Raw genomic sequence first — 12,594 nt, forward strand, 5'->3', positions numbered from 1 at the left:
AATTAACAGTAATATATCAATATTAATAAAACTGCATATTACAGTACAATACCAGCAAATTACAAAAGTCCCTAAAAATGCAGTAAAATACAGATTGTAGTAATACAGTATTGTTATATATACTGTAAATTGCATTACAGTACAGCTACAGTAGTTCACTGTAAAATTGATATACAGCAACTTGCTGGCAAAAGTGCTGCCAGTAACTTACTGTAAATATACATGGAAATTGTTTACAGTGTATTGTCTATATAATGTGGTAAAGTACCCAGAGTTGGAACCTGTGAAGATTTTATATTGTGGCAGTAGTCACTTTTTGATCATTTTACTTTTATTTATTTTAATAGTACCCTCTAAGGGTTTCTGTAGCCAGGCAGACATATCCTTTCTGATTAAGAATGACTATGGTTCTTTGTAATGGCAAATCTAGATTCCTGTAAAATACATGCCACAGTTCAGAAAGTGCGTTCTGACAGCTCCTGTTCAACCAATAACATGTAAAAGAGTATTAGTGTTTCTTAGACGGTAAATTCAGACCTCAAGCGTTTTTCAAAGAGGAGATTTACATTGTACTTTTTTTATGTGTAATAAATGAAGGCCTTTGTTCGACAGCTCTCTCTGTGTTTGTTCAGGTAAGACTTGTTGTCCTCCCAGTTTTCCAACCTGATCCCATGGTTTAGTGTACATGAGGTGGTTTCCAAAAGCAAATACTGCCAGTACAAACACACACAATGAAGTTTACACTAACACAGCAGGTATAATTTGCATTTGTGACATGGTTAATGTTTAGATTTTTGCATCAGATGTGCATCATAAAAGGAGAAAGCATCCTAGAACATCAATTTTCTTCAGTGTTTCAATGCTGCTGCGTCTCTCTGCATTGAATATACGAAGCAAAAATACTTATGTCAGGTAAATTCATTCATTTTAAGGCAAGTTCAGAAGATACATTTTAAAAACTATTTTTGCTCTCTGTTATAATGATACAAACTGAACTCTTATATTTGTATGCTCTGCTGTGCCCTGCTACATCCTGTAACGCCCTGCAGTGCCCTGCTATGCTATGAACTACTACAACTACTATTTCTAGTCACTGTTACATTATCTTTATTGTGACTATTACTACCACTGTTCATCACACCCCCAACCGGCACCGTCAGACACCGCCTACCAAGAGCCTGGGTCTGTCCGAGGTTTCTCCCTTGAAGGAAGTTTTTCTCACCACCGAGGTTTCTTCCTAAAAGGGAGTTTTTCCTTGCTACTGTCGCACTAAATGCTTGCTCTTGGGGGAATTACTGGAATTGTTGGGTCTTTGTAGCCTATATTATAGAGTGTGGTCTCGAACTACTCTATCTGTAAAGTGTCTTGAGATAACTCTTATGATTTGATACTATAAATAAAATTGAATTGAATTGAATTGAATAGGTTTTAACCTGAACCTCAGATCTTAATGAGAAACTGTGTGTCAGACACAACATTTAGCATGTTCTTCATGATTTATGTGCCACAATATGTGAGCATTATGTGTAGATAAGGCATGAATGACGCCCAGTAGGTTTTACAGACCTCTATCTCCCTCAACAACCATAGGAATGTAAATCTTCACTGTGGGACTGTGGGCTTGTCTCAGCCCCTCTCTGCTCCTCCCATTCTGGTGTTTGGTTGTAGCTCTCAGCTTACTTTGATCTTCTCTTTTCTGCCCATACATGCTGTAGTCTGTTATCTGTGTTCGATGAATAGGCTATTGTTCAATGAAATAGGCTATGTCCATGAATAAAGAAAAGGCTAGATTTCCTGGCAGGGAAATTGTTTCCCAATATCTATTCTTTTATTTCCATCAAACTGCAGCAGGACAAAATAAGACATTTTTCAGGGAATTTACAAATAGGGTATTTACAAATGACAGCTCAGATCATTCCTCAAAAATGCAGCACTGATGTCCTATTGTAGGCTACAATAATGTAGGCCTAATGTGCAAATATCAAATATGTAGGCCATAATAGGTCGTTAGCTTCCAAACAATAGGAAAAATGTCTAGCTGAATTAGTCACGTTTAAAATATTCCTCATACAAAAAAAAAGGTTGTTTAGACTGGAAGTCTGATAGCGCCACCGTGTGGATCTTTCTGCGATCGCAGTTTAGCGTTCATTCTTATTTGATGGTTGGTTTTACACATATGTTTGGGGTTTTACACATGGTTTTACATCGTGGCACTCTACCGTTAAGTAGGCGGTACCGCAGCCCTTCCGCTATTGGTTGGTTTTGTTTTGCGCCCTAATGTGATTGGTGTTTTCCAGTCTGGGCGTGGGCACGGATAGAACGTTCCAGAGCTGGGCTTGCGTAGCTGGTACGTAGCAGAAATTGATGTTATGATGTGTACGAGCACAACAACCCTGGCTTGTACAATACACACCATCTCCATTCATAGCGTAGTGGTGATAGGTTACATCGTGATACAAGGACAAACATGCAGTGATGGGGCAAACGAAGCTTTCTGAAGCATTACATCACTACGAAGCCTTGAAAATGGTTCACTGTTTCGAAACATTTGATACAGTAAAATCGGCGGCATCTGCTGGTCACCATTGGTAATGCGTTGTATGGAATGGATGGTTTTAATTTGACTATGATTTAACAGCTACTCAGAGTATACGTGGTTTTACTGCTTTCGGTGTTGTTATGTTGATCAATGAAGCTTAACATCCTGCATTAAAAGTCCGTGACCTAACGGGTTGTCGCCGGGGTAGTCAGGTGAGTTTTGGCGTGGGGCCATGGGCAGTGGTGGAATGTAGCCTAACTAAGTAGCCTATTATACTCAAGTACTGTAAGCAACCTACAAATGTAAGGTTCTTGTACTTTACTTTTCTTTTCATGCCACCTTCTACTTCTACTCCACTACATTTCAGAGAGAAACATTGTACTTTTTACTCCAATACATTAATCTGACAGCTTTAGTTAGCCTACTATTTAGGCTAATTTACAAATTAAGATTTTTGCACACAAAACACATTTAGTTTATATAAAATACGATGTTTTATTATAAATTAAACTACCCAAAAATCTAAAGGCCTTATAACATTTTCAATGCAGGACTTTTAATTGTAACAGAGGGTGGTAATAGTATTTTACTTGACCTAAATAAAGGATCTGAATAGCCTACTTCAAATGAGAGAACAGACAGGTTAGAAGAAATGTACACTCAATCCAAAAAGGAGTAGGCTAGGCCTATAGGAGAACAAAACGGAAAGAGCAAGTAGCCTAAGAAGGCTGAGAATAGGCCACAGCAACCTAAACCGCATACATCCAGTTATAAAAAGGAAACCATAGTGTTTATTTGACTCTGTTAGTTCAGTAGATTTCACTTAATCGTGTGGTGATGTGAGCCTACTGGACACTGTAGGAGTTGATTTACTCCAGAAGATGGCAGTAGTGCAACATTAAGGATGCAAACTGTCGTTAAAACCCAAAGAAGAAGACGAAAAAAAGAAAAAAAAAAGAAAAAAGAGAGGCGAGGCATCTAAACGTCAGTTGCTGCGATACTTGTGTTGTGGAAGCTGGCAACCGTGTCGAGTAACGTTAATCTGCTTCAGACGTAACATCACTAGAAAATACACGTATTTGTAAGTAACTATTGCAACCTTGCCGTCTAGACGAGGGTGTTTAGTGTATCCAACTTGACTTTGCTGTTGCTAGTCAACCAAACAGTTAGCGTTGACGCAGTCTGTGGCTAACGTTAGCTCATCTAAACTAACGTAACGCTAGCTAAAATACCAACATGTGGAATGAAACTTATATGATCACAGTGGATACAGTGTGTAAACATGAGAGAAAATATGGTAATTTACCAAGTTACATAACTTATTATGTTATTTTAGTAGAACGTGATTTAACAGAACAATGTGTTATTCGTTATGCGTTATTCCTCCTTATGTAGCTACCGTTAGGCATTGATAACTTAACATTAGCTAGCCCTTTCATCATTTATGAAAAACTGCCTGAAACAACGTTTACTTAGCTACTGCCATGTATTAATATTTGGAACCATGCAACAGGACACCAGGAATGACGTATTTACAATATTTTTGTTTAACTGTTAGTTGTTGTATTAGCTAATATATCACATTGTTTGTCCAGTTGTTTTCAGTCTTCGACAATCCAACCATCATCATGGACGGCGGAGTGATCGTAGTTACCAATCCCACTGTGAATGTGCGCCTAACAAGCACCATCTCCTCCTTTGAGGTGCAGCGCAGGTTCGATAGAGGGATTACTATAGCAGTACTGAAGGTGAGACTCAGTTTATCATAACGTACAGTGTACACTTCAAAAGTGCACAAGTGTCTGTTGGGGGTGTTCCAAGACCTGACCTATTTATGTCATATCAGGTAATTTAGGAGGTCAGGGGAGAAGAACGGTTTTGTGATTATAATACACCAATTAAGAATTTTGGAGCATTTTAAGATTATAATATGACGAGAAAACAACATTAGCTTGTAATTCATATCCATATTAAATATTGTGGGAGTAAAAAATAAGTGGCTATAGCCCAACAGCCAGGCCCTAAACACTCCCCTGGCATTACATGTACTATTTTGTTTGTATTGTCATTAGGGAAAATTGGAGATGATTCTCGGCGCATCTCCCTCCTGCATGGACCTGGAGTTGTTCAGTGTCTCTGATAAGTTCATACAGAAAATGGATGACAATGAAGCTTTGCTGGGTTCCTATCCTGTGGATGATGACTGCAGAATACATGTATGTAGCTGCTCGCTTTGGAAGCTCTTTATTATAGTGGCCCAGATTTCTGTCATATTGTAGTAACATACAGGTAGAAACAGGTTTTCAGATTGGTCTTTGTTCCAAATACGATTCTGTCTTACTGCAGCCCAAAATAAATTTGCCTCAAATAAGATAACATGCAGTCTAACATAATACATTTTGCATTTGCAAAATGGTTTTAAAATGATAATCCTGGTATATAGGTAGTGGTTAATGGTTAATGAAATAATTATCCTTTTCACTTGGTTGTACTAATGAGAACTTAAGTTCACCAACAAGTGTGAGTTTCTAAAACAGCTTAATACTGCATTACTATTCAATGATAATGTAATGTTGACAAAAATAAAAAGACAATGAAACTGTCATAGTTAACTTGCTTGTGTAAAGCTTAAGTGATATGCAGTTATTGGCTAAAGATTGCTACTACTGGTGTGGTCTTTTTTTTTTTTATATCTGAGACTCATCCTGAATTACAGGTTACTGATAGAAGTGGTCAGATGAGCGAGTTCACGGATGTTTCCAAAGTGGAGAAGTTTCAACTCGCAGATGAAGACTATGATAAGAGAACAGGTATGCTATGGGTCTAACATAGCCAGGCTTCTTTCAAATTTGCTATTTTGAGACCATAAACTTTGCTTTGCTTTTGGTATTAAAGACATGCAATATATTTCCCCAATTTCATGACCTAATCTGGCTATTGCAGCAGAAAAGCACAACATTTTACTGTAGCTACACAATTAATACATTTTAGCTGAATTAATTAGTTGATAATTAAGTCAATCCACTGAAAATGAACCATTGACTATCAATCAGGTGATCTAGATAATTGGTAAAGCAATCAATAATGAAAAATTATTGTTAATTGCAGTCTTAGTTTAAAAAAAAAAAGAGAGAAAATACACCCATCATTCGGCAAGTGAGCAATTATTATTTAAAATGATTTATTTGTATGCTAACCATTGACAAATGTTGTAAAGGAATCATCGAATCTTGTTTGATTTATGATGTTGTGCAGCATTTACTGTCTGTTTTGAAGTATCCTGTGTTTAGAACAATCCAACTCTCTTTCCTTCAGATTCAGCGAGGTCATTCAAGAAGAAACAACGTCTGGGTCAATTCAATGAGGAAGAAATGGCCAAGAAGAAAGCTGAGATTGCTGCTCGGGAGGAGAAACATAAGGCTGCTGCTAATGCCATTTCTGTTGGCAGCAGATGTAAAGTGCAGGTCACTGGGCAACCCACGAAGCTTGCCACAGTCATGTATGTTGGTAAGTGTGGTTATGCTTAGTAGGGCTGTCCTCGAATAAAGAAATTCTTAGTCGACTAACACGCATACGATTTTGTCAACTAATTGATTAGTGGATTATTTAATCAACAAATCTGTAAAACTGAGTTTCTCCACAAAATAATTGGCATTCGTGTATCAATACAGTATTGCCACGGAAAATATTGCGATACTATGCTGTATCGAGCCCCCCCCAATAACAGAGTCCTTAAAAATAATTACATTACATAAATACATTTAATTAACCCGAAAGACATGTTACAGCGCAGTATTTCCGTTGTCAGCTCAGTGTGAATATGCATTTCTCTCCTCTTCTTACACAGATGCGCACAAACAAACACTCACTGCGCAGCAGAGACGGTGACAATTCGCCAGCAGTCCGCTAACTTGTTGTCCTCGCTACCAATATTAGCTGCTCTTAGGCTGAAAAAAATGTGCATGCAGGGTGAAATTCACTGCTAGGATTAAGCTATCAGCAGATCCGCTGCTAGGCCAATTTATACAGTGTAAATAGAAACACTGCAGTGCTTTCCAGTCCATCTCAGCTGAGAACGGAGAAATGTATGGCTGAGTCAAGTAATAACCAAGTCTGATGTGTGTAGAGGTCTGTGTGGTTATACTATAGCAGCCTGGTGTCGTTCAGGCAATTCAATGAAGGTAAACGCAGCGAAGCCTATCAATTTACGCATTCACACTATTTCAGCGGTCTTTCCTGCATTTGGCAGCTGCAACTGTGTTGCTTTTTGCCTGTATTATGTGTTTAACTTCTCCGTATTTGTCTAATATTATTATATTTTGCTCTTTGCTCTGCTGCAAATAGACTTGTCCATGATTGGTCATATGCTGCAAAACCCCGGCCCTTTCTGTGAACACGGTCATTAGTCATGTTTCCATCAACATATTTTTATGCGCATTTTGAAGTATCGCATTAGAAAATGTTGAAGGAAGCGGAAAAATATGAAAAAAATTCGCAAAAAAGTTTTTACGCTCGCTTGACGTGGTTTTTGCCTTTTTTCGAAAAAGAGTTAGTGCAGAAAATGGGAGATGGAAACAGCTTTGCAGAATAAATTGTTACGTAGCGAACATGTAACTCCCATGACTATAGTCCTCGGTATCCATCGGATTGGGGAAGGATCAGGATATGGGTCCCATCCAGTGCACCGTACACTTGTGACACAGGTGCGTAGTGGAGATGCGGTGCGCTATAGCCCGTGCCTCAGCCACATCGGGTAAATTGACGAATTGGTTCAACAGCTTGAAATCGTATGGCCCTGCACACAGCGGTGAACGGTTGTCTTACTGACACCAAATGTCTCTGCCACAACCCTGTATTCTGCACAGGTGGCCAACTTGTACAATGCTACCGCTCTCCATTTAGCCAAGAATTTCGCTTCTAAACGCTTTGATCTAGCAAGCCGGTGCGTAACGTCAACTTGTGACAAAACTGCACTTTGGGGTGGCAGTAGCTCAGTCAGTAGGGAGTTGGGTTGGGAACCGGAGGGTTGCTGGTTTAAGTCCCCATACGGACCAAAGTATGGTGGTGGACTGGTAGCTGGAGAGGTGCCAGCTCACCTCCTGGGCACTGCCAAGGTGCTCTTGAGCAAGGCACCGAACCCCCAACTGCTTGGGGCGCCTTTCCATGGGCAGCCCCCTCACTCTGACATCTCTCCATTAGTGCATGTATAGGTACTGAGCATGTGTGTGTAATGTATATAATAATAATAACAACAGAGTGAAAACATTGTAATTTCCTTTGCGGGAATAATAAAGTATAAATTATTTATAATTATTATTATTAGTTTATTCGCTCTAAACCAATTGATGGAAACGCTTCTAATTCGCATTTTCTTTTTTTCTTCTTTTTTGCGACATTTTAAAAGTTTGCTTAGATTGACAATTAGATGGAAATATGACTATTGTTAGATTGGGAAACCCTGGGTTGATTTATTGAGTATATAACCACCGTCGTGTGACTGCTTATCCAGACGTTAGGGTTAGTGAAGCCAGATAACGAAAAGATATCCTGGTTATGTTGAACTTGCTTCATAGCACAGGACACTGGTGTAAAGAACAATGTTGTTACGATTTTTGCAGGTACAGCAGATTTCAAGCCAGGCTACTGGGTGGGTGTGAAGTACGATGAGCCACTGGGAAAGCATGATGGAATGTAAGAGCATGATCATTCTTTTTAATAGCTATGCACAATGTTGATCATAATTTTGATTTTGCATTTGACCCTTTCTTTTATTCAATTGTGTTCCCACAGTGTCGATGGGAAAAAATACTTTGAATGTGAGAACAAATACGGTGGATTTGTGAAGCCCCTGAGTGTGACTGTTGGAGACTTTCCTGAGGAGGATTACGGTTTAGATGAGATGTAGGACTGTAATAGGACAAAGTGGGGTACAGTTTTTCTGCCCTGAAATTTGAGCGTCAACCGTATCCATTCACCAACCAGAGATGAAGGAAAGTCATTGTCACTGTAATAAATGAAATTTCTGTTTTGTGCTTCTCTGAAGGGCATGATCCAAAGAGCTGTGTCTAAAGGTCTTTTAGGTTCAAGTTCTCTCTCACTAACGTTGGCACAACCTGATAGAGGTGAATGTCAGGTAGGAAATCTCTTGCTGCGCTGGATAAGATGATAATAGTACAGAATAATCACACCAATAAGTTTAGATAAAGGAGGGGGTTTTGTTGCATGTAAGGCAGCATAATAAAGGTTATTATGTGGTCCTTCACGTCATGCCCTTCTGTTCAATTTAGCTTGCTTTATTAGTACTTGTTGCTGCCAAGCCCTCTCAACATGGGAGTCTAAATCTATAAATCTGAAAGTCTGCATTGACAGTTTTAGATAACATTTCTCATTTAGTTTGTATCAGTTTGTACCAAGATGATTGTATATAACTGTTTTAGTTAACTGTAGTCTGAGCATTTTTGAAGACTGTACATTGCTGAGATAGTGGTCAAAGAAAAAAAACAACACTCCTAAAATACTTTGACACTGAATTAAAAAGCAGCATTGTACCTTGTATTCCAGACTAACATGACGTGACATAGATATCTTCATTCGAGGTAAGCTGGAGAAATGCTTTTCAATCATTGATTAAAATCAGTGCTTGATAAAACACATTCCACCATATTTCACTCAGGATTGACAGTTAAGAAATTCACAGTTGATGAGGAAAGAACAACCGTAGCCTCAACAGTCCATAGTGCAACAAAGCTGCAACATAGGTATACACTGTCTGGAATATGAGTGTGAAAGTATGCAAGGGTACATATTTCCTCTCTAAACAACTTTAAATTCCTTAAATTTCAATTTGTGTGTGTGTAAAACCCCAGTTTTAGGTTTTACAAGTGGTTGTATGGAATTCCCTTTTATTTTTCTGTGACTGAATTCCTCTTAAATTGTGTGCACTTGAATAACATTCAATTTTAATTTGAACCTAAAGTTAAAGACTGCAGTTCTATATAAGCATGAAACATAAGATTTCATGGAGTTTAAGTACAATCTCTTTTAGCACTTTTCCAATTTATATTTGTTTATCCTATACTGTAGCATTACACAGTTTTCTGTTCAGGTGGGTGGCTTAAGTAATGAAACATACCTGTTTGTTTCCCATCTGTAGCACGATGTACTTACAATATTTGATTAGATACCAGGTTGGCCATCGTAATATTTGAAAACGCAAGGAACAGCAACAAATATAAAATGTTCACTCTCCAGTTAACTGCCTCTCTCCATTATAATCACCACAACAACACAAATGAATAATCTGCCTTATTTGTGCTTTGGTTTATATTACTGGTCCAATACTGTTGACATGTCCATCAACCAAAGTTTACAGAAGAAATGTAAATTAATTATTTTTGTGGTTTCTTTTCATTACCACACATACAAAAATGTAGTGGTGTTATCTTTTCCTTTTTTTAAAAACTCTGTTCATCTAAGGTGCTGGTGTTACTATGTGGCGAAGGATAATGCATAATAATAAAAATGATTTGCCAATACAGCAGCGTATCAGATTGAGTTGATTTGTCATGTACATGTAATGTGACACTAGAGCTGCAAAGACGATTAGTTGTCAGCTATTAAATTAATCGCCAACTATTTTTGATAATTGGGTTGAATAATTTTCTAAGAAAAAAAAAAAAATCAGATTCCAGTTTTTAAATGTGTATATTTTCTAGTCACTTCACTCCTCTGTGACAGTAAACTGAATATCTTTGAGTTGTGGACAAAACAATGACGTCATCTTGGACTTTTGGAAAACACTGATCGACATTTTGCACCATTTTCTGACATTTTTTAAACTAAAAAAACTAATAGTAACAATAATGAATTGAAAAAATTATCCACAGATTAATCGACAATGAAAATGACAGACCTTTTGCTCACGGCTTGAAACTAACACTTTAAAAAAATAGATGTTTGGATTTACAATAGTCGTTTGTGATTTTGGACTATATCTATAAAACTGCCTTGACTAAGAATCATTATGCCGTCAATGTTTAGTCCAAGCATGCAAACATCTTGAAGGAAAAAAAATCCTTAATTTTTTCTAAGAAATCAATGAGAACAAGTTTGAATGCCTTCTTTGAAAAAACAACTAAAAAACAGTGCCTGGACACATTGCATTCAAGACAACTGTACAGGGGGCTGTTGGTGAATACATACAGTATGCAGAATATTCATTCAAAAGTATCATCAGCAAAGTATAACTCAAATATGAAAAGTTAAACTACTCTTTCACTCTGAGTGTGATCTTGATGGATTAATATTACTGATAAATGAACATGTAGGCAGCATTTAATGTTGTAATTTGTTGATGTAGAGCTGAGGTTGAGGTTATACATACGTACGTTATATGGTGTTGTGTAAAGATGCAGTATTAGCCTCTGAAAAGCAGCATATTTGCATTTCCCCTCTCAGCAGCATCAAAGAAAAAAAAAGAAAGGTTTAATTTTATTAAGTTGCACATCTGAAGGTGCATGACCAATCACAGTGTTTAATGCTGTTTCATCACCCCTGTCACAAAAGCATCTTACAATATTCATCAGCAGTACAAGCTCTTACAGTTTTAATTACTTTTTGTTTAGAGGAGTGTGAATTGATTGGATGTATTGTTTGAACTCATTGCTAAAGGCAATAAAGCATTGTTTCTTCCCTGTGAATTTACATTTATAGATATGGAATTTGGCTGTAATAATTTAAATCAATAACAGCTTGCACTGTGTTAAGAGTTTTTATATAGATCTTTATCCCTCCCTAAACGTTGGCATTCATTTTAAATATTTTTATTTTCTTATTTGTTCTCTTTTGTACATGTTATGTACTTGTAAAATATCTATATAGAGAAAAATCAAGGGCCCATCTCTTGAAATGTGTTTACTAGTGAACTCTCTTGAAAATGTAAGTTGTCTTTTTTAAGAAATAAAGGTTAAAAAAAAAAAAAAAAAGTCACTCCCCTGAAAAACGCCATAGACAAAAATATAAGAAGGAAAACCCACGTCATTGCAATGACGCTACAAACTGTCCTCTCGCGAGACGGAGCGCAGTTTCCCAGGCAGCAGTGTAGTGTGTGCGCGATAGAGACAAGGAAAGATGGCGACGCAGGAGAGCGCAGCAGCTAAAGCTATCGAGAGCAACGGCGAGGTAAAAATGAATGACACTCTTATAATCTTATTTACTTTCTACGTCCAGGTAAAAGGACAGTTTTATTTGTTTGAGCGTTGAATGTGTGACCGTTAACATTTAAACGTGTTGTCGATCGTTACACGAGCCTCAGTGACGTTGTCAGTGCCGGTTGGTTTTAAAACGACCCCCTCCTGCCGTTAACGATCATGTGCTGAGAAATCCTGTTTGAGAGAGCGGCGTTCGTTGTGAAATCTCACCTGAAGACATACAATTAACACCAAAGGGACAAGATAATTAGTTTATTATGTGTGTCGGCTGCAGTGTGTCAGTAGTCAGCTATCACAAGGCCTGAACCTGAAAAACGCAGCTGGGCTTCAGTATCCAGGCCGGTCTGAATCGACACACACACACACACACACACACACACACACATTCACTGTTCAACCATGTCACCTGCCTTTTTATTTACAGTCAATACAGGGAAAACTTCAGGCTCAATGTACATTGTGTAGCTACGCCTCACGACAGCTTTATCTGGCAGCTCATCTTGGTAACTTAACATTGACAAGCGAGAGGAATCAGGTGTAACGTTAGACCTCGTCAAATCTGGTTAACCCTGGAAAATGCTCTCCTAAATTGTCTTATCAGCTATTGGGACGTAATTAACGTTAATCTAGCAAAATGGCAATTATTTCTGGAGTGACTGATGTTACCAGAGGTCAAAGTGAATCATCACTTTCCAGAGGCAAACCACTGGTCTTCCTTGTGCTTAATTCAAAGTCTGCCTTTGGCCAAACAAACATTACTAATGATACGACATTGATATGATCAAACAAGCAGATTGTAACGCTGTTAGCAAATGGCAAATACTTATGATTGATCAATTCATCTTT

At 37.9% G+C, this 12,594-nt stretch overlaps 2 protein-coding genes across 2 annotated transcripts in view; both read left to right on the top strand.

Annotated features, from left to right (window-relative positions):
- Positions 1-3,498: 3,498 nt before the first annotated feature.
- tbcb (tubulin folding cofactor B) lies at positions 3,499-9,789 on the top strand. Its single transcript, XM_078246132.1, has 7 exons — positions 3,499-3,620; positions 4,135-4,287; positions 4,612-4,755; positions 5,256-5,349; positions 5,855-6,046; positions 8,158-8,230; positions 8,330-9,789. Exons 2-7 carry the CDS (start codon positions 4,168-4,170, stop codon positions 8,442-8,444), a joined length of 738 nt encoding a protein of 245 aa, XP_078102258.1. The 5' UTR covers positions 3,499-3,620; positions 4,135-4,167; the 3' UTR covers positions 8,445-9,789.
- Positions 9,790-11,610: 1,821 nt separating this feature from the next.
- clptm1 (CLPTM1 regulator of GABA type A receptor forward trafficking) overlaps positions 11,611-12,594 on the top strand; it is a 16,096-nt gene continuing 15,112 nt past the window's right edge. Inside the window, exon 1 of the mRNA XM_078246133.1 lies at positions 11,611-11,719. Coding sequence (XP_078102259.1) covers positions 11,669-11,719 — 51 coding nt within the window. The 5' untranslated portion in view covers positions 11,611-11,668. The remainder of the gene's footprint in view (positions 11,720-12,594) is intronic.

This window comes from Sander vitreus, chromosome 3, assembly GCF_031162955.1.
Source record: "Sander vitreus isolate 19-12246 chromosome 3, sanVit1, whole genome shotgun sequence".
Classification (NCBI taxonomy): domain Eukaryota; kingdom Metazoa; phylum Chordata; class Actinopteri; order Perciformes; family Percidae; genus Sander; species Sander vitreus.